The sequence below is a fragment of the Esox lucius genome, chromosome 4 (genome assembly GCF_011004845.1).
Source record: "Esox lucius isolate fEsoLuc1 chromosome 4, fEsoLuc1.pri, whole genome shotgun sequence".
NCBI lineage: Eukaryota > Metazoa > Chordata > Actinopteri > Esociformes > Esocidae > Esox > Esox lucius.
This window is the reverse complement of record NC_047572.1, coordinates 5,944,836-5,968,215: the sequence shown is the minus strand read 5'-3', so window position 1 is coordinate 5,968,215 and position 23,380 is coordinate 5,944,836. Positions and strand designations below refer to the sequence as shown.

At 37.7% G+C, this 23,380-nt stretch overlaps 1 protein-coding gene across 5 annotated transcripts; it reads left to right on the top strand.

Annotated features, from left to right (window-relative positions):
- Positions 1-438: 438 nt before the first annotated feature.
- btk (Bruton agammaglobulinemia tyrosine kinase) lies at positions 439-22,923 on the top strand. Of its 5 annotated transcripts, none has more exons than XM_020044983.3 (19): positions 439-556; positions 4,840-4,894; positions 7,015-7,181; positions 9,791-9,895; positions 12,036-12,117; positions 12,375-12,503; positions 12,683-12,741; positions 12,893-13,050; positions 15,960-16,022; positions 16,271-16,325; positions 16,661-16,737; positions 17,869-17,996; positions 19,158-19,232; positions 19,362-19,533; positions 19,865-20,084; positions 20,206-20,270; positions 20,404-20,522; positions 20,666-20,823; positions 22,456-22,923. In XM_020044983.3, the coding sequence occupies exons 3-19, from the start codon at positions 7,041-7,043 to the stop codon at positions 22,525-22,527; spliced, it is 1,878 nt and encodes a 625-aa protein (XP_019900542.1). In that variant the 5' UTR covers positions 439-556; positions 4,840-4,894; positions 7,015-7,040; the 3' UTR covers positions 22,528-22,923. The 5 variants fall into 5 exon arrangements, with proteins under 5 accessions (XP_019900542.1, XP_010895077.1, XP_010895080.1 ...); XM_010896775.5 differs by having other exon boundaries at positions 440-556; positions 12,863-13,050; positions 22,456-22,922; XM_010896778.5 differs by having other exon boundaries at positions 447-544; positions 12,863-13,050; positions 22,456-22,922.
- Positions 22,924-23,380: the final 457 nt, after the last annotated feature.

Here is a 23,380-nt window from a genome sequence, read left to right as displayed (position 1 = left end):
TTCAAAGATAAAAATAAGAAATTCACAGTAATTTATTATAAAGCATAATTTAGATCTGGTTCCAATCTGGGGATTGGATTGGTAAACATTTCATATTTAGCAAACAGTATAATCCAGAAAGTATGGATTGCAAATAACATATAGATCTGCCCCCCGCACACTGATTAGTACTAAGCCAAATATTTATCACTGACACCTAGAGGCCTCAAGTAATAATTCATTTCACAGAGGCCTCAGAGTTTTAAAACAGTCTAATAATGGTACTTTGTAGGCCATACTTACTAGCCTGATAGCCAGTTACTGCAGAGTTAGTGGTTATTTGTCCCTCTTTCTTTATACTAACAGGGCCACAGTGAGCTAATATGAAAATGAGCAGGAAGCAAAAGGGGAACTGAGTAAAGTAAATTCCTCTCAAAGGGTGGAGTTTAGTCTACTGCTGTTACACACAGACAGTACCTGGAATAAGAGCAACCGCAAACAGACGTCCCTGCCCATGCTCTATCATAGTTGGTAGACTGTGATCCATCTAGAGGCCTAGCTAAGTGTGAGTGTAAAGGTAAGTGTTAATGCCTTGTAAATGGTAGGGTTCCCTCTGTTGGAGAAAGATTAAAGCTTCATAGGTTAAATGCAGGCTATGTATTAATGTATGTATGTACTATATAGACAAAGAGACTACCAAAGTTTGCACTCAAAATCTTACTTGGGTAAATAATGTCTGAGGTATAGATTTTAAGAAAAATTGTCTGAAGGTTACAATTGATGAAGTAGAAGTAGGAAGTCATACACTGGTTAAGTGAGGTTAGAACAAAAAAGGGGACTTTGGATATCATGGCGATACAGTACACTACATTGGGTGGACAGTAAGCTCCACAACTGAAGCAACTTCCAAGCTTAATGTTTTTGAACTTTTTCTATCATTTATGCAATGAAGCAACACTAAGAAATCAAATTGCTTGTTCATGCAAATGTTTTCTTGATATGGAATGTTATGTAAAAACAAACAACATTCCTATCACGGGTGTATCATTCCTAGCTATACTCTGGTGTTTGTTTTCCAGCCTTGTTTCTAAATAGGTAGGATGCTGCCATTGATGCATATCACAGACATGAAATTGTGAAATTATAAGAACTATTCTAAGAAACGGCATAGGTTTGTATTGTATATGGGGGGGGGGGGCAATATATAATGTATTGTCCTAAATGATTACATTTCAAAGACAACGTCTATTTGTTACTAGGCTGCTGTACTAAAAACCACTGAATACAAAAACCACTGTATTCATTTTTCAAATACAGTCATGGATAGTAACTAGAATTTCGTCCAAATAGTATGGACTCTGGAAAATATAAAATAAAGTTGGATTGAATGTTCACTGAACCTAAAATGTGTGCGTAAAATGGTGTTTTATAGTGGGAAACATTAACATTTGAATCAATTACATTATTAGGAGTGATAGATTATAGATGTTAGGAATCCTCCTACATAAATATATATTTATTACATTTTATATATATTTGTGGATAGGCTCCTTTTGTGGTCAGATAAACTCAGTGTGTGTCCGGTGCATGTGTGTGCATGTGTTTCCATGTGATTGTGTGTGTCTGTGTTTGCATGTGCATTGAGAAGATTACATGCGACACAAACATTTATCAGACAGGAAACCTCCAGAGAGAGCATTTTGCAAGGTTCCTGTTATTAACAAACCAATACATTCATTAGAAGACACTCTCAGTGAAATTAAGAAATATTTGTACAAACATCAAAGTACTCCATAAAGGGATACTGGACCCATGGATGTTACAAAGTCGGTACTGTGTATTCATCCTCACCATTGGTTGGTAGACATAAGACACATCCTCAGGGAAGTTATTAGATGCTGTGTCCCTGGGATTTTGTTGTCCCTGGTTGTTGGCCGCATAACATTTCTTTAAGGGCCCCATTATACCCTAACCCCCAGCAGTCGTCAAAATCTTTTTTTACAGCTTTAACTATATTTTATGTCTTTCTCTATGTCCAAACACATTTGTAATTACTAGCTTGGATGGTTCTCAAATTGGACAGGTCTTTGCATATACATACTTAGGGATATGGCTAGATGGTAGGTTATCTTTTAAAAAACATGCTACTGAATTGAGATAAAAGTTAAAATTCAATATAATGTTCCTTTATAGAAACAGGGCCTGTGCTCTGTAAATTGATGATAGATTGTGCAGGCTACTTTTATGTCCGTTTTAGATCATGGTGATATTATCTATATGCGTGCTAGGGCATTCATATTAAAACCACTGTATGCTATTTGTCACAAGTGACAGTAACAGAACTCATCACTGTATTTTATATTAACATGTGGGTTGGGCCTCTCTTTCTGTGAGGTTAGAGCAACATGCTCCTTTGTTTATTTATAAAGCACTACCTCCATTAATTTCCACTAGACTTACTAATTTCAAAACCAGGAACAAGGGGAACTGGCCCTCCCGATACCTTTGCCTTCTGTGAATTAATGTTACTACTTCAAGCACTGACTTTGTAGACAGCCACTTCACTGAGTAAAGTGTAATTACTGTTACTGGGGGTTGTTGTTGCGCCACCTAGTTAAATTAAGATGAATGCACTAACAGTACGTCACTCTGTAAAAAATAACATCTGCTTATAGTTTAAAATGTAAAATGAAAATGTAAAGTTAAATCAAACAAATATACTGTGTTGGTTGGTATGTTGGGTCTTATAAGGTAGACTAGGTATTAGTTGTTTTATGTTTTATCAAAAAACAGGGACACATTATGGTAAATAACAGTGACAAGTTTAACAACTGTCTGCTGCGGATCCTTTCAACTGAAGTGGCTTTTCCCTTTGCAGGGTAGTGCAACACTGTTGCAACTTCCCTATTCATTCTACCCTGTCAGCCTAAATGAGTCAAATCCTTTTCAAATGCTGCCACTTGTGTGGCTGACAAGCAAAAAACTACTGTTGTAATACAAGATTGTTTGATTGTTTGAACAAATGCAGCCACTGAACAGGACAATATTTTGTCTTGCTTTACCCAAAAACGTCAGGTAACTGTTTTATCCAACCTACGTTTGGACTTTTTTGGACTACACAGTATGTATTTGCAGCAGAGGTAAGTGGTCTTTCATGTGAAAAAGGATCATTTTAAACATCAATGATAATACTATAGTTGACATACTGTCCAGTATCAAAATAAGTGTAAAGTTCACAGTCCCTTTTGGCAGAGTGTGAAAGAGTTAGCAACTGGTGTTAAAGGAGGGGTATCAGTGGCAGATGCAACCAGGAAGTGAGGAGGCTGTTTAAAATAAGCTGAGCTGAGTGAACCTCTACCCTGGAGACAGCAGACAGAGGAACCATAACTATTCAGATTATTTGAATATATTTACGATATGAGAGGTGCATAGGACATAGGTGAGTTGTAGCTGGTGGGAAAGTTGCTTTGTCATTGCATTTCTGTGACATTGAAATATTGCCTACTTTAGTGGAAAACCTGAGAGTAGCTGAGTGGGGACTAAAGGTTGTTTTTGGTTTGATAAAATCATTTATTAGGCCTAAAACTGTTAATTGAATGTAAAAAAACAATTCTGTCGTGTGTATTGAAAGGCTGGTCAAATCAAACATTGAATTCTTTTGAATATTTTAAGTACGCTTGATTTATTTTACTGTAGTTTGCATGGTGTCCAATGGAACAGTTCCAAAAGTGTAAACCCCAAGCTACCTGTAAATCAGGATCACCTCAATATACAAAGTATATATATGGGCCCTGGACTGCCGCATGGTGAACAATGGTATTTTTATGCTTAATGTTTGCTGAATTTGTGTCCTATCACATCAGCTGAGTTGACACCACCATACCAGGGTCCACAGAGGAGCCATTATCCTGATCCATGAATAATTTATAAATGCCTGTCACTATCTCTCTACCTGTCAAGCTCCACTTCCGTCTGAATTTGGAATGAATCAATAGAGCCCTTGTGTTATGTGGGAGGTTGACTGCTACAGTTGTGTGGTTGACAAATGGTGCAAGATGCATTGCGTATCTATTGGTGTAGATTCAGCAGAGTATAAGATTAAAATTGTTCATGTGTGTTGTGTTTTCCACAAAGTTAAATAGGTACATATTTCTCTATGTATGTTAGACAAGGTATTGTAACTGTAACAGAACTGCATTGCCAAAAATTGTGTGGACATTTCTAAAATTTTGGGGCAGCAAGTAGCCTAGTTATCTGTGTAAAGTACCCTTACCCTAGTCCTAACCTTAACCACACGGGAAACATTATTAAACCTTAACCATTAAGCTTTTTTTTTTGTTTAGCGCTTTCCAGAGCATACATCCGCATTTGAGAGTCGACGTCACCAACACTGACAGACTCAATACATAACATAAATTCATGAACCATAACGTGCAACTGGCAGTAAATCATGTGTAGCTGCATGTTCATATTTAGGAGACTGTGTTGCGTATGGCATGTAAACAAAGATCCATACATTTGCAATAAGTCCAATTACACCAAACTTTACTGTGAGTCAACAACTCAGAATCTTCAGTCATTTTCCCCTTTAACCTATCAGACATAAGAGCAAAATGATTGTAAGGGAAAGGTTTGGAAGTGGGAAAGATAATGTCATGCCTTCATCATATGGGGCAAAAAGTGGGTCAATGTGACTCTGAACACAGAGAAGCAGGAAGATGTGGGTTTAGGAAACAGATGTGTCACGACGAAGGAGGAAACTCTGGCAACAAAGGGCGTAATTCACATGAGAATAAGGTCTAATGCAAAACAGGGGTTGATCATATACTGATATCTGCTCCAATTTCTATCTGTTTTCAGATCTATTCTGTAGATCTATGCTGTAATAGCACAGTGCAGAGCTCATGAAGATTAGGTAAGTTGGATCTGATAGAACTGTCTTTTTAAACTATATTATTGTCCCTTTTTTTCTTTTCCTTTTTGCTTTAATGGACAAAGACTGGAAAAATGTACAGCATTTGCTTGGCTGGATTTGAACCCTGCAGTGCATATGCATCGGAGGCAGCAGCTTAGACGACTTAACCCCCCAATGCCACAGAATTTGGCACCTAAATCTGTATTCTTCATTTCCAGTTGTACAGGAAATGAAGCTAGTACTCTATATATTGTTTAACAACATTCATAATATGGATAAAAAATACAATATATGAAATACAAAAATAATTATATTGACATTTCATATACAATTAGATAAAAAAAAAAAAGTGAAATTCCAAACAGATAGACCAAAACCTTTCACATAAATAGTCAAGTTGGTGAGGGGGGCTTTTCTATATTTGAGTAATAGAAAATAGTAAAACATTGATCAAAAAAATATAACCCTTTATTAATGCCTATTTTCAAACAGCTCTTCTGAAGCTTGTTTCAGAAGAGCTGGATAGGGGTTAGTTAGGGGATAGTTATGCACACTCAAATATTTTTTGGCTTATTTCTTGTTTGTTTCACTGTAAAAAAAATATCTTCAAAGTGGTAGGCATGTTGTGTAAATCAAATGATACACCCCCCACCCCAAAAAAAAACAACAGAGATGCATGGCCCATGTGTTGGTGCAATAGCTTAATCTCTCAAAAACGAATGAAAGCAGTGTTGCCTTAAGATATATTGGTAGCCTCAGCAAAAATAATAATACCTTATGTTTAAATATAATACCTAATATATTTATTAGCCTAAAATCTGTGAGCCTAGTTGTAAGATAAAGATTTCTCATATGTTTTCATATAACTAATCATATATACAAAACATCCTCCATCTCCTGCTGTCTACTAAAATGATCCTAGCATCCACAATGAACCTGTAAATCAGACTGCAAGTATATGTATTTGGGTGGAATAAATACATGAATAAATACATGGGTCGTCTCTCGGTTTAGAACTATTACTTTGATGGTGAGAAACATTTTCTGTAAAGATCTAACTTTTTCTGTGAGACAGACAGCAAATTAGCAACTGCAGTGAGAAAGTGGAACAGGAGCTTTAAGCTTAGCTGTTGCCATATTAGTAGGTAGGCTAACTACCATCGCTATTTTTTTAGGCTACTTTTTAGTTCACGTCTAGCTAATGTAAGTAATTAGCTGGTAAGGCTTTAAGGTAACTCAAGCTACAGCCATGAGTAATGCGATTTTAAAGAAGATCCTAAGATCCACAGACTCGAAAGATTGATGGGAAGCCTCCAAAGGCCTTTTCAGACTGCATTGTTCTAAGCCTTGGGCTATCTGACACCATACAGTTTTAAATTCTACGTTAAGCTACAAATGTTACATTCTCTTTGACATGCGAGTAATGTTACAGTAGCCTACATCACTGACACTTGATCAATGTTATGCTACCATGATTTCATTAACGACTTCATGACATCGATTGGTCAAGATGCCCACACTGTCGTTATTTGCTTGGACAACTTTGTTACAACTAAAATGAATCAACCTTCATTCTTTCGACATATTTGCTAGATTTATATCCAAAGCAATCTGCAATAGCTACTTCGCTAAGATTTAGCAGGTATTACAAAACGACAAATTGATTGAAACTGATCAGACAGACTGACTAGCTGAGTTTTATATTGTCAAACCAGCCATTACATTTTTTTGATGGGTCAACGAGTGAATATTATTTTCTTTAGCCTTATGTTCAATATATTTTCTAAAAACTCCATTAGTTTTAATTCAGACTAGAGTAATTTTCTATAAAATAAATAAACTCTGTCCTCAAACCAAAATAAATAACCAATTTTTTATTAAAATTTTTTTACTCTGACACCATGAACCATTCAAATCCTTTTACCGCACTGATCTTAATAATTGATCATTGAGCTAGGTTGGTCCAGCAGTCCAAACTACTGCACCCAGTCAACATGTACCATTGCAGCATGGGTTTGAATCAGGCCCACTGATCTCTCACCAAAATGCTCTATACAATTTATTGCCCTGTTTTCGGTCCAATAAAGCACAATATGCCATAAAATACATATTTTCTCCAGGTAGGGTGATCACATCTGATCAGACCATGTCAGAAAGTCTCTTGGAAGAGATCTTTTTAAAACGCTCCCAGCAGAAAAAGAAGACCTCTCCTTTAAACTTCAAGGAGAGGCTTTTCATCCTCACATTGGACAAGCTTGCCTACTATGACTATGATCTGGACAAAGGGGTAAGTATTCTTAACTTGGTCCCAGATTGGTTTCTGTTGTTGATGACAATGTTATAGGAGTTCCAGATCTGGAACATGACTAACATGCTGTATATTTTATATTAATTGTCTCAATGGTCTACCTTTTAAGATTCAACACCCATACTATAACTGTACATGAGATTTGACAACAAATATATACATTGCAGTCCATAAGTATTTGAACAGTGACACAAGTTTTGAAGAGTGCCTGCCTCAAGTGGAGGAGTTTAAGTATCTAGGGGTCTTGTTCACGAGTGAGGGAAGGATGGAACGGAAGATTGACAGACGGATCGGTGCAGCTTCTGCAATAATGCGGTCGATGTATCGGTCTGTCGTGGTGAAGAAAGAGTTGAGCCGCAAGGCGAAGCTCTCGATTTACCGGTCAATCTACGTTCCTACTCTCACCTATGGTCATGAGCTTATCTATGGTCATGAGATCCCGGATACAGGCGGCCGAAATGAGCTTTCTCCGCAGGGTGGCTGAGCGATCCCTTAGAGATAGGGTCAGAAGCTCGGTCACCCGGGAGGAGCTCAGAGTAGAGCTAAGGTGGCTTGGGCATCTGTTTCGGATGCCTCTGGAACGCCTTCCTGGGAAGGTGTTCCGGGCCCGTCCCACCGGGAGGAGAACCCGGGGAAGACCTAGGACATGCTGGAGGGACTATGTCTCCCGGCTGGCCTGGGAACGCCTCTGTGTCCCCCCGGAAGAGCTGGAGGAAGTGTCTAGGGAAAGGGAAGTCTGGGCATCTCTGCTTAGACTGCTGCCCCCGCGACCCGGCCCCGGATAAGCGGAAGAAAATTATGATGATGATGATGATGACACAAGTTTTGGTTTTTGGCTCAGTAAATTGGATATGAAATAATACAAAGACTATCAGGTTCAAGTGGAAACTGTCAGCTATAATTAGAGGTGATTTTCATCATTTTACAAATAACAGCATATTTTGCACATAGATGCCCCATGTACCAAAAAAGTTGGACAATCAGCTTCACAGCTGTCGCTTATTAGGCAGGTGGATTTATTTGCACCATAGGTGCATGCACAAGTGAGCAGTCAATGTCTAGTCTTGATGCAAGGATCAGTATTTCCATTTATTTGGAGTTGGTTGATAGAACACAAGGACCAAAGAAGGGCTAATACAAGTCAAGCTGGCAGTCATGATGCAGATACCTTATAATATATTAAACAGAGGCATAAACAAAACATTAGGTGTGCCAAAATCGATTTATATATATATATATATATATATAATATATTAAAAAGAAGAAAGGAAGCAGCAATAATAGAACCAGGAGGACCTCTACAGGTGATCAAGAACTGTCCAACAGATCAGGAACACTCTCCAGGAGGTAGCTGGTTGATGTTTCAGATAATGCCATTCACAGACTTCAACAGTTAAACTACATAGGCTGGACTGCAAGGTGGAAAAACAGATTTCTTTAGAATAGCCAAAGAAAATATCAAAAAGAGCTTTCAGGAAAAAGTAATAAGACAAATATGAACATGTAGAGTGATGGCAAGAGGAAAGTATGGATATTAACAAAGAAGTCATGCCAACTTTTCTATGAAATGATATAAGGAAATGTTGTTTTGGACATGTATAGCAGCCTCTGGAACTGTCCCACTTCAAGGATAATGTAACTGCTGACAGCAGCAAAATGAGGAATTCTCAAGTTTATAGAAACATCTTGACTGCTCAGATCCAACCAAATGCCTCACAACTCATTGGACAGCACTTCCTACAAGGTTCAGGTTTATGGATGTATATTTCCTCAAACATAGTCATTATATAATTTCAAAACCATTGCAGTGCAGAGCCAAAACAATAAAACTGAAAAAATACTTGGAGTAAAGGAAGAGTAGTTACGTCTTTTGGCAAAAGCTAATGGGAATCCTATTATAATTTTAAATATCCCAGAGTATGTCAGAGCATTTTGGGATTCTAACGTCTTAGGTAAAATTATGTTAGAGCTTTTAGGTTGTTAAATTAGATCTTCCTATTGATTCTGCATCTGTAGATCAATCATTTGTGTTATCAAAAAGGCTGAGCTAAAGCAGGGTTTGTGAGTCAAGGGCAGATCTTGAAGTGTTCCTGGAGTTTGTAGTCTGAATAGTTATAATTACAAACTATTAAGACCTATTTATGAAAATGGAGACTTGTACAAGTGCATCCTCTGGTCTCTATGATCCTCACAAACCACACGAGTAGTTAGAAGGTAAAGAGTTAATCTACAAAGAAGATCAGGGAATCACAATATCTAATACTGTATTTATATCCAGCTCACATAGCCTTAGTTGCAAAATTGACAAATCTACAGTTGTCACTCACTAGTTTCTGTACCTACAGAATTATTTTATAATAATTTTTTTGTCCAGTTTTTGTTTGGCAGACCACTTTTTTGGGAGTAAATAATGCAACTATGTCAAATTATTATTATTTTGTAAACTACTGCCCTGCTGATTTATTAGGGGAATAACACAACAATTCACAATTAAGCTAAATATGAGGGCAGGGCATCAAGGGGATTTCCTCTACATTGCAACTGATCTCCATTTGTCCTGTTGCCTATTTTTCCTATCCTATGCACAGAAAAAGAAAGGGTTGAAAGGGACGGTGGACATTGATAAGATCAAGTGTGTGGAAACAGTACAGCCAGAGCCATGTGCCCCTGTGGAGCGCCAGTACCCATTTCAGGTGAGCACATGCTGGTCCAAGATAAGTTAACATGAAAATGTTTGTGATTTCAAGAGCATCTTACGATCAGAGTTAAGATTTAAACCAGTGATCCAGTAGTTGCTGTAGCCGCTAGTCTACCATCCCAACATATTGTAGTTTATTTTATTTTACCAATGAGACAAGCTTAACTATTTGTCATTATGTTTAATAATAGGTAGACTTGAATGCCAGTGTTGTATAGTTCTGTGAAAATCATGACAATAATTAGTCTGGCCTGGTTTTGTCAGAATGACCTTTAGTATACTTAATTTGAACATACCCACACATACATACTCTGTGTTCTTGTGTTCCTATAGGTAGACAACATATAGACAAAATACACACATTGTAAGCAAAGTTAGCATATGCAATGGGTGACGAGCATCTAAGATAATGGGATATGACCTTTGGTTATATACTGCACATTAATTTACGCATTTTACAGATAGACAGTTCCAGTATATGCATCTGTCTAGATGCCAAGAGATTAAATATGTATTCAATAATAGAAACTACAAGACATTTTGGTTAATTGCTGAGCCGTATGTGGGATGGAACTTTTGGGGTCCTTTAGTGGTGTCAAAAAATGATTCTGATTATAATAGACCAATGACTTTTCATCTGGCTGTGGAAGTTGCCTGTAGACCTTCCTACAAGCATATCCTAACATATTAACATCAACATTATCAGACTGTGCAAAAGAGGTTCAGGTAAATAAATTACTTTTAAAAATGTGTTTGACGTATTTCTCATTAAATAAACAAACACAGAGATTTATCAGACATGCAGTAATACAGTAATATTCTTTTAAAAAATTACCAAGACAGCATGGATCATTTAAATAGGAAGAAGTGAAACTTAGTAGCTTTGACAGAACTGGGGTTTCCAATAACAATGCAGGTGTCACCACGGTAGACATGGTGACTATTTGCAGCCAATCATGTTAGAGCATGACATCTGAAACACCCAGTATCTTTTTATATCCCAGCTTGATGTAGAATGTCTGTACGGTCGAGAAGCGTTAGGAAACAAGCGTTAATACATTAGGTTAACTTTTTTGAAGATAGGTTAGATTGATATAAAACAAAAATCTAAATGATGTACCATAACTTTATATTTTTTAAATGAGTAGGGGGAAAGACATGGAAGAATTAAAGCTGCCTAAAAACCTTGTCATAATTCTTGCATTTCCACAGACCCTGTTACCAAAATGAAGACATTAGATCACAAGCACATATCATTTGAGTTGTTCCCTGCAACTTTCATCAACAATTTCATTGTTTACCACCTCCCTAATTTTAACAGCCCCCATAGTAAACAAAATACGCACTGTCGTCAGATGAATATACATTCTTCCTCCAACTACAATGAAGCACTGCAGTTTACATATTAGTAAATATTTAGATCTATGTAAATGTTTTATTTTATTGAAGAAGAACACATCCATATCATACTAACAGCTAAATGTTTTTTGTGGTGCATTTAATTACCTAAGGCCTATCTTTGATATTGGAGCAGCAATCGTAGAGTCATCAAGAAGTTTGAAAACCTCATCTATCTCTTCATCTGAAAAACCACTGGTGGGTGGGGGGGAGAATGTTTGTCAGAGAAGCACCAAACCAAGAAGTCATTCTGACTCATACTGTTTTTTCGCTGTACCAAATAGTATTATTGTTGTACTATTATGTAGCCCAGTAGTATTCAAATCCAGATTTGGCTGCAGGAGTCATTTGGAGGTCTCGAACAATCATAGTCAACTATGAACTATATTCAGTCAACTATGATTAATTTAAATGAATTGTTCAAATCCGCCAACCAATGATACAACAGTGTGAAATCAATGTTTTGCCTGTTCTGTTGTAATGGATAATCCAGAAGTCACAGGATTCTAAGTCTCTACATAGGTTTCTTAATTTGTTGTTGGTATTATTTTGAAGAAAATCTTTACTCAATGGTACTGTACTATTCATGCCAACTAATTTAACACTATTTTGTGGGGCCTTTTTAAAGAAAATGTAGTTAATTGCTTAACTGTAAAACAATACATCTGAAAATAATTTTGCCTTGTCTTGTTGAACTTAACAAATGTCTGTATTTCTGTTCCACCATTGGCCCACAGATAATCTACGATGAAGGCCCACTCTATATCTTCGCAAAAAGCGATGAGGTCCGGAAGCAATGGATACACAAACTTAAGCATGGTCAGTCAGTATTAGCCTTATCATAAACTGAACACTAAGCCTGATAAAGAATAGATAAAGAGACACATGAGACACTATAAACATTTCCTGAGGGCCCATAATCTAGTCAGATTTAGTCAAGTCTATGCTAATTGCCAGTGTTGATCCAAGCCTTTTCAAATACCTGGGTGTGATAACATGATTTTGGAGGTACCTTATGGCTATGCAAGACCATTCCAATGTCAATCTCCTTCACTGCTCTGTGCATTGTGTTTAAGTGGTACGCTTCAACAAGGACCTGATGCAGAAATACCACCCATGTTTCTGGATGGATGGCATGTGGCAGTGCTGCCAGCAGGAAGTCAAGCAAGCCATGGGCTGCCGGGTGCTGGAGACCAAGAATGGAGGTCAGTGACGTGGTCAGAAACCCGGTCATAAAACTGAGGTAGTGAAAACACAATGTGTTTCTCTACCAGGCTTTGTAATGAGGAAGTTAATTGACATATTTGATGTAAAGCCTATTAACAATAAACTATAATTTGTCACAGGGAACACCCTGACATGAAGCTTTCCCTTTATCATACAGGGTTTTCCAAGGGGTCTCGAAGACAATCTAGAAAACCACTTCCCCCTACGCCAGAAGAGGTCTTTGTTCAACATATTCACTCGTACATTTCAGTTACAGTATCTCTGCTTCTGAATGACACAAGAAATTATGTACCACCCACTCTCTTAATCAGTGTTGTCCCCATGTCCAATTTCACAGGAGAAACCTTTGAGGCCTTTACCTCCACAGCCTCCTGAGCAGCCTGCACTCTCCACAGGGATGACGGTGATTGCAGAGTATGCATACACGCCTGGCACGCCCCAGGATCTGGAGCTGAGGAAGGATGAGGAGTACACCATTCTAGAGATGTCTGACGCCAACTGGTGGAAGGCCCGGGACAAATATGGGTGAGGAGGCGGAGGAAAAGATTGTGAAGAAACAGATGGAAGAAAAGAAGAAGTATTCTAGCATCAATTAAAAAGGGCAATAACACAACCCAAATCCATTCTGTGTATCCGGTTGTGTATGCACTAAAATGGCACTTTTAAAACTTAACACAATACAGTCCTATCAACAAGTTAGCACATTAAAAAAGATTGGACTGACCCATGCCCCTGTAACAAACAACTTGCTCCCAAAAATTTAAATCAGGACTGGTGAGATGATCCAGATATATAGCTTAAGGGGCATTCACAGATTATAGTGCATTTAAACTGTTTGGATGTGCTAGTGTAGTATTAACATTTTAACATTCACTAAGGATAACAATCGTAACCATTTCAAATATTATTGGCAGGGGTGGACATATCATAAGGCAGAATAGACAAATGCCTCAGGGTTCACGTTATCAGGGGCCTTGTAAAGTTGGCATAATTTACAATATTATACAAAACAATTGCAAGCCACTCATTTTACACACTCAAGTGCAAAGGTTTGTTATTTAATTTCAGTTGTTTGTTTGACCTGCTGGTTGCCATTATTTCTACGGCAGGCATAATGAATAACAATCAAATGTGCACAGAGACATTTGCTGTATTATGTCTCAATAGCATAGAGAATAATAAGAAATTTAGAACTGATAATTTATTGTGTGATGAATACAATTAACTGATTTGTGAATGTAATTGACTGATAGTCCTTTATAAAGGTAAACTATTGTTTTTGGAACGACCCTGAAAGATAATACTTTGCAATAATTTATTCATCAAAAATCTTCAGAAATATTTTTGCCTTTTCTTTATAGTACTACTTAAACTGTGTGTTAGGGAGCTTTCTTGCTAGCAGGCTCGCTTCCAGTCCCCCACAGCATTTCGATAGGATTGAGATCAGGGCTTTGCCTCAACCATTCCATAACCCTCCATTTCTTCTTTTTGAACCATTCTGTTTTAGTTTTGATTTTGTGTTTTGGATCATTGTCTTATTGCAAGATTCATGTTCGGTTCAGCTTCAGGTTATTGAGAGATGGCATCACATTCTCCTCAAGAATTGTCTGGTATGATATGGAATTCATGTTTGACTCAATGATGGAAAGTCCTGAGGCTCAAAAGAAAACCCAAATCATAATGCTGCGTCCATGCTTTACAGTTCGTATAAGGTTCTTCTGTTCAAAGGCACTGTTGTGTTTTAGCCAAATATGGTGTCTGGCATTCCAGCCAAACAATTCCACTTTTGAGTCATTTGTCTTGAGTACAATGTTCCAAAAGTGTCTTTTCCCAGAGGTGTTGTCTGGCAAATGGCAATTGTGTCTCGACATTCTATTTTCAGGGCAGACCTCCCATGTAGGCCAACTTTGTGCAGTCTCTTTCTGACAGTTGACTCATGCAATTGACATTTATTGTGGCAAGACATGCCTGTAGATACCTTGATGGTATTCTTAGAGACTTCGATGAGCGTTTTTCGGTTAGCTCTTGGCTTGAATAATTTCTAACCACTGGCCATTCAGTGGAGAGGATTTTTTCTCAATTTGTGGATGATTCGTCAGTGGAATGAAGTACTTCGAATGTCTTTTAAATTGCTTTGTAATCCCTAATATACTCATAGGCATTAATTATCTCTCTCCTAAGGGCCTTGGATAGGTCTTTTACATTTTTTTTATGAATTGTCAGCTCAGATATTTCTCCAAAAATCCCAAAGAATATAAGATATTCTCAGGCATTCTTTGCTTCATTGGATAGAGACAGTGTGGAAAGAGCATAATTCTGCTGGAAGAAATGCAGTGGTATATGTGCCCTGGAGGCAGAAGCTCATACAGCTCGACCACCATACACAGTCTCAGTGGTCTTCAAGTGAGACAAGGTAGTTCATACTATTCTTTTGATTATTGGTTAAGTTAGCCACAGTCAGAGTAAGCGGTTAAGCAATAAGGCATAATACACTTGACTTTGTATAAAACAAGTGCAGGAACTGGCATCTCGCACATTAGACTATGTTCATCAAAATGTATGGGTTAATAAGGCTTGTTCCATTAAAGTACCCCATCCCAGATGTCCAAGGCGGCTCTTTTACATAAAAAAGGAACCTGAATACTGTTTGCCAAAGTCAAGCACTGACTACTGTGCTTAGAACAGTAAAATATTTTTTGTCATACCTATCATACAGTCTGATATATCAAAGCTTTCAGACAATCAGGGTTTGAACCACCTGTTTTACAATTAAGGATCAATACTCAGATCACATTCCTATTTAGTATTGTAAAAATCCTCCTTAGAGCATCAGAGAACCAATACTATTTTTTGGTTAACCAGGGGTGTTAAACATATTTATTTTTTACACAGGGTGGCAGGGGACCTCAGACTGGAATCGGCATCAGGCCTTAACTTCACTAAGTCTGCCCCTTAAAGGCACATATTGGAGACCAGGTGCTAATCAAAGTATTGGAGATCCAGAAGGGTGCGCTGTAGAAATCTGTAGATAAAATCGTGGGGTGGTGGGGCGGACATATACCTTGCTTAGAATGATATTTTTCAGGTTGGGATGGTCAACACGTTTCAAGACTCTCTGTGGTCACTAAAGATCCTATGGTAGTTATATCATGAGATAAGAGTAGCTAAGCTAACCCTGGTGTCTTAGAAAAAGGTTCCATCTTGATTCATTCATCCTCTCTACTCCACCATTTCTAAGTTCGTTATATCTTCTAAATGAATTAAATGACTAATGTAGAAACGTTTCTTTTGATAAGCGCTAGCTAAATTACATAAATGTTAATGAAAAGTATTACACAGATCAATACAGCGAGATTAAAATGTTGGGTTTTACAGTATGTTTGGTACGGATGCAAATTAACTTCAGAAAATGTTTGTGTGCCGTTCCTTTGCAGCAAGGAAGGATATATTCCTAGTAATTACGTTGTGGAGGCTGGAAATGAACTGGAAAGGTTTGAGTGAGTATAGAATTCTCTTGTTACAAATCATTCACTACAAAACCTCTCCTTCAGAACACTTTAAAAAAAATCCCCCAGGATCATGTTCAGTGGTACACACAAAACACAATGCATTTCTTATTGGATATCCATGTTTGAAACATAATTAAAAGGTTATTTAAACACAAATGTCTCATGTGACCCACTTAATACCCATTGCTATGAAGTTGTTTTCAACATGTACATTTCACCTACTCTGTTTGCCACAGCTGGTACTGCAAGAGCATGAACCGCAGTCAAGCAGAAAATCTGTTGAAGGCTGAGGTAATGTCAGTGAAAAAATTAACCTGTGACTAATCTGTAAAACTAATCGGTAACTTTGAGTATTTTACATACTCACACCAGCCCCATAAAATGATATACTGTGCATTGATCATCATTGAGAATTGTACTCAAATTATTTCAGTTGTGGCCCTCCGAGAAGTCCTTATACTAGCGTACATGTTCCCTTTGTCACCATCTGAAAATATCTTTGAATGACAAAATATTGCAGTGTGGGCTGATGCTACTGAATGACAATGCAATACTGCCTTTGCATTGTTTGTAACTCTGTAATGGAGGATTTAGACTAAAATATATTTTATTTATTCTTTCCCCAGAACAAAGATGGTGGTTTCTTAGTACGAGACTCAAGCAAAGTTGGAAAATATACAGTTTCTGTTTTCACCAAGGCTGGGTGAGTTAAACTGAAGGCAAACAAAGACTCTGTATGCATTTCAAAATGGCACAATATTCCCTGTATAGTGCACAACTATTGATCAGAGCCATTAGCATTTGGGACAAATCCTGTTTGTAGATGTACTGAAGAAAATTATATTCAATCAATCCCTATGTAAGACCAACTTAAATAATGAAATTCCCATTTCATTTTTATCACCATCATTTTCACAAATTACAATTTGAATTTAGATAATTTTATCTTTTAGAGTGATAATGTCACTGTTCAGACAACACTTTTTACATTCATACTACAACGTTTGTCCTGTATATATAGATGCGGAAGTGGGAATGATTTAAAACACATAAAGTGGTCAATGTGGTCAATTTAAGTGGTAAATGTAAAAAACTTATTTAATTCAATTGCAAGTGAAAAAGTCCAGTCTCATTCCAATTCAGTTCCATTCCATTTCCATAACTTGAAGATTGTTGAAACTGGAATTAGTTTGCAGATAAATTATCCACCTCATGATTGATATTTAATATCTTATTCAGTTGTAGATGAACACGGAAACAGCCACCTGAAGAGGAAGACATATGTAAATGTTTCCATGCAAAACCCGGAGTAATCTATTTGCACTACTGTACAAGTTGCCAAATATATCGGCTTGCCCTTAAACAAGGGAGTTTTATAAAAGTAACACACCATATAAAGAATAGGATGCCACTGTGTACTCCACCATGGTAAAGATACTCATCTATGTAAGCAATGCTGCATTCCATTAAATCAAAGATTCAGCTCTATAAGGTAACATAAACAGAGAATACATTTATTTCAATCATTTGAGGTTTAGGCACAATAGCTTTATTTAGACAACCAATGGTGTGAAGTCTGGACCATAATGGGAATCTAAGTTACTTTAGAGATCTTTGGAGTGTTATATAACCTTTAAAAGTACCTACCCACAACCTAGCATTACTCAATCAAAACAAACATAACTTTGTTCAAGGGTGAAGTTTCCCCCAGGCAAATATCTGCATTCAGTTTCCCTGACCCCAAACCTAGTTTGTCATTAGTGGGGAAAAATCCAAATCTGAATCTATGGGAAACTTTATTTTACACCTGAATCTTCTCATTGTTGCTCATCAGGGAAAGTGCTGGTAGCTGCAGACACTACAACATCTGTACCACCCAACAAGGCCAGTTCTACTTGGCAGAGAAGCACAATTTCAGCAGCATCCCAGACCTCATTAACTATCACCAACACAATGCAGCAGGTACAACTTCCGCAAATACATCACATGTCTGTGTAATTCCCAGGTTCTAACAAAACCAACTGAAACCTTCACCTAATCAGATGAAAAGAAGAAAATTCTATGTTCGAGTTTGTTTACAAATGTAGGGACATTCTTTACCCAAACAAGATATTGAATGTGACTAGAGAATATCTGATGATTACTGTCACGCTCCTCTTTGGCCAAGCATATTTGATTTTGTAAATGCCGTGAACCTGCGGTGTAAGCCACTGCCTCCAGTGCACATATCATGCTTCATTAGACTCATATGTATGACAAAAGAACATCCTAGATTTAAAAAAATGTGTCTTACAAGAGACATTATCCCTAAATACTACATATCACAGCTTGTGCAGACAAGGTATTTCAAATGCTTTTTTCGCAAGATTCAAAATGGTGGATAATCAATCATGGTAGACCATATGAGTCCATTAGGCCAATGTATTTCTTGTGAGGAGAGAGACCCATGTATTGTATTTTAAAACTTTAGGTCAAACACTTTTTTAGAAATGGTACATCAAAATGTTGAACATTTTATTAAATTATTGTCTGGTGACATTGGTTTTATATAGGGAAATATCTGTAAAAAAAAAAAAAACTGAAATATGTTACTTGCATAAGCATTCGATATTTAGTATTAATGCTTTTTGCTGCAAATAAAGCTTAATGTCTATTGGTAATATGTAACTGATTGTATACAATGTTGAAGTGATTTTGGCTCTTTTTTCTAGGCAGATTGCTTCAAGTTGTTTAGTTTGGTTAATTTTCAATCAAAAAAATAGTGCCACGGATTCTCAATGGGACTGAGATCAGGACATTGACTGGGGCCACTTGAGGACATTCACCTTTATGTTACATTGCAATGTTGCTTTGGCCTTGTGCTCACTCATAACTCAAATGTAATTCTTTAAAGCGGCAGTTTGGACATCATATCACCACATATGACATCCCTCTAAAGCAAAAAAAGTTAAAAAGACATTCAAGACATAATTCTGGTTGAAAAGATGTCAAAATGATTTTGCTCAGTAAGAGGGTATGAATGTTTTGGGGTACCCATTTTGACTCAACAGCAACGCCTTTACCATCAACAATTCCAGAATGCTTCTTTAATTTAATATGTATGTGTTGTGTGCACCATTGCAGGTATGGTGAGCAGGCTGAAATACATTGTGTCCAGTCAAACCCAAACTGCCCCATCTACAGTAGGGCTTGGTTATGGTGAGTTATTCTATTTTAATGCATTCCTGTGAGAGTGTTCCAGTCTGTTGTCTATCTGTCTACCTGTTTGTTGTCAGGCCGAAGATATGTAACTGTTATTTTTATTTTATTTTATATTTCGTACTGCAGGGATATGGGAAATTGACCCACGCCACCTCACCTTCATCAGAGAGCTAGGAAATGGGCAGTTTGGTGTGGTCAAGTATGGAAAGTGGCAGGGCCAGCACGACGTGGCTATCAAGATGATCAAGGAGGGATCCATGTCAGAAGACGATTTCATAGAGGAAGCCAAAGTCATGATGTACGTGCAAAGGATGTCACACTTTTTGCGAGAACCACTTTCACTTTATTCAGCCCTCAAAGAGGCTCAAACCCAGAAACACATGTGATCCTCACAAAGATTATTTCCAGTCTGCACCACCAAAGAGTTTGCAATTTGCCTGTGCAAGTGGTATTTCATTTCCTTATGTTCTGCAAAAGCAGACCCCCATGTCCTCTGGAAACAGTGGGTTAGACCACACAACCACTCCAGGCCACAAATGACCTAAATTCTCTCCACATATGGTGGCAGTATTCAACCCAGTTATAGACCAACAAATCTGCTCATTCTCTTCTCTTGTCACTTCAACCAGGAAACTTCGCCACGCAAATTTGGTGCAGCTGTACGGGGTCTGCACCAAACAAAGGCCTATCTACATTGTCACCGAGTTCCTCGTCAACGGCTGCCTCCTGAGCTACCTGCGGGAAGGGCTGAAGCAGCACCCATCCCCGATCCAGCTTCTGGAGATGTGTAAGGACGTCACAGAGGGCATGGCTTATCTGGAGTCTCAGCAGTACATCCACAGAGACCTGGTAAGAGATGTACTAAGACATCTCCCAGTTGTAGCTCAAGTCTTTCAAAGATACAGCAGATCTGATACTGACATGGTTCTGTATAATCCCCAACTACACTAAATCTGTGGGTTTTTTTCAGGCCGCTAGGAACTGCTTGGTAGATACTAATGGGACCATTAAGGTCACTGACTTTGGATTGTCAAGGTAAAGACAATGAATTGTGTGCATGGTTATGGCAGCTGTTAGAAATAATACCTGAAATACCTGACAAACAAATCAACCGGTGGTTCTGACAGCATTAACTCTGACATGTTCACAACATTCCCTGTCCTTTCAGGTACGTTCTAGATGATGAGTACACAAGTTCTGTCGGCGCCAAGTTCCCTGTGCGCTGGTCACCTCCTGAGGTCCTACTCTACTGCAGATTCAGCAGCAAGTCAGACATTTGGGCTTATGGTAAGTATCTTGGTTGGGTCCTAGATCTGTTTAGGCTTTCTTGTCATCTTGGTATAGCCATTGTCACGGCAGACTTTGTCTATCTTTGTATTCTTCTACCTAGCATTTAAAACTTATTGACAAGGTTACTATACTCTCCATAGGGGTTTTAATGTGGGAGATCTACACTTTGGGGAAGATGCCATATGAACGGTTAAACAACAACGAAATAGTGGATCAGGTGTCCCGAGGCCATCGTCTCTATCGTCCCCAACTGGCCAATGACAAAGTCTACAATATCATGACGAGCTGTTGGCTGGAGGTATGTTACTGTGTGTTATAGTGTAACATAGCCAAAATTATGGTGGGTCTGAGATTTGAATATAGGCATTTGATGTGATGTGTTATCTGTGTGTTTAGGGAAGATTTTTATGTTTTAAACTGTGGTGGACCCTCCTATTCACATGGAAGATAATCAAATCTCCCACGAATGTTAACAAACTCTATTTTCTGTAATGACAGATCTTTTTAGATCTATATAAAAATATACACATTGAAAAGTTTAAGCAAGACTGCTAAAAGGCACTGATGAAAGTATCATTCTCTGTAATTTTGCCAATTAGAAATGCATTATAAATAATATTTGAGCTTCATCAGTCCACTATGAGGCAAATAATTAAAACATGGTGAGCATTTAACATGACAACACTGCCTAGAAGTGGACACCCTTCCAAAATATCCCCAATAGCCACAAGAAATCAGGTAAATGTCAACCAAAACACAACATCTGGAGATTTGCAGAACTTCCCTGCTGCATCTCAGGTGCATGCTTCTACAAAAAGAAAAACACTAATCAAAATGGCATCCTTGGCAGTGTTGCTAGACTGCCTGTCTTAACTTTGCCAGAAATCTGGTTTCTTTAAGTCCATTCTCTGGAGTGATAAGTCCAAAATGCACCTTTCTGGTCACAAGCAAAACCGTTGTTTGACCCAACATTGCCTACCACCAAAAAAACCTTATCCTTAACAGACAAACATAGCCGTAGAAATGTCAAGATCTGGGGATGCTTTTCCTCCTCTGGAACTGATCGACTGCACAACATCAAGGGAACCATGAATTCTGAGGTATACCATGGAGATTCTTGAACACAACATCAGGCCATCAGTCAAGGAACTACAGCTGTGCTTCCAAAAAGACAACAACCCAAAGCTTTGTAGCAAATCTACAAAGATTGGCTCAGGAGAAAGACGGTTTGTGTTTTAGATTGGCCAAGTCAAAGTCCTGACCTTAATCCAATCAAGATGCTGTGGCAGGAACTGAAGCAGGCAGTAAATGCCAAACATCCTTCAAACCTTACTTAATTGTCTGAGTTCTGTAACGAAACAATTCCTCAAAAAATATGTGTCTGATTAGTGGCAATAGGAGACATTTTCTCCAAGTTATAGCTGCTCACTGGAGGTGCTACAAGCTATTGAATGAAGAGGTGCACAATTTGACACATGAAATTTGAGTTTTTGTTCAATTTTTGAAATGTCTTGATTATGAATTTGCGTATAAACAAGAATTTTGTGAGTTTATTTTTATATTTTGTACAAAAATAATCCTTTCAAGCAGCACTGTTTTTCTAAATATAAGTTATACCAACAAATCTACCTACAACAACTAAACAAAAAAAACATTGGTTTCCCATTGGAATTGAGTTGTGCTTTATATGGTTTAAAGCATTGTGATAACATACTGAAAATTCTCAGTCTTTCTAAGTAAATATTGTTTGTAATCTCATTGATCCATTTCCCAAACAAATATAACCCAACTATTCAGGTTATAGTAACATTGTAAGTGTCAACTGTTAAGGTTGAAGTAACAGTTTAAGTGTCAACTTGACAGATCTTATATTAAACAATGGTTAACCATCACCCTCATGTCTCATCTCCCCTTTTGGTTTGACTGGTAGAAGGCGGACGAAAGACCCACCTTCCAGGAGCTGTCGGTGACTGTGGAGGATTTGCTTTATGAGCTCCAGTAGATTCAACCACCCCTTTCTGAGATTGAGATGGTTTACAGACTCATCCTTCTGGCAGATAAACTCACGCAACGAACACTCAATGCTTAATCACCTCTGGGCCTTATCCATTCAGGGACCTGCCTTTCGAGCCATCCTGTGACAGCTGAGAGATGCATTATGGTTGAACATGACAAGCTCCAGTAATGTGAAATACAATATTTGAGAATGTTATTGCTGTGGATTGTGAACATGTTGTTTTAAATGTTTTTCCTTATTTATTTCTCATGTTTTCTTTTATTCCCATCACAGATTAACTACATTGAAAAGGAATATAGGTATTTGTTTCTGTATGTTTTTTTTTTTGGCGAATTCACAAAAATCTGTAGTAGAAAAAAAACTGTGTGAAAATGTGGTTTCATTAAATTATTGAAAAAGAACCATAGCCTTTGTTGCAGTGTCGGGGCTTCAGTTTATTAGAGAAACATATTGCACAATGATATTTAGCAGATCTTATACAAAGGTTTATTATACCAATTACTGCATGAGTTACCACATATACACAGACACACTTGTACCTGGTTTATTTATTTCAGAAACACACACAACCAAATAGTTGGCATCGCACATAATACATTCCATGCTCAACTTTGCTCCATCAACCCAGATTAATGAGTAACTACACTCACCTAAAGGATTATTAGGAACACATGTTCAATTTCTCATTAATGAAATTATCTAATCAACCAATCACATGGCAGTTGCTTCAATGCATTTAGGGGTGTGGTCCTGGTCAAGACAATCTCCTGAACTCCAAACTGAATGTCAGAATGGGAAAGAAAGGTGATTTAAGCAATTTTGAGCGTGGCATGGTTGT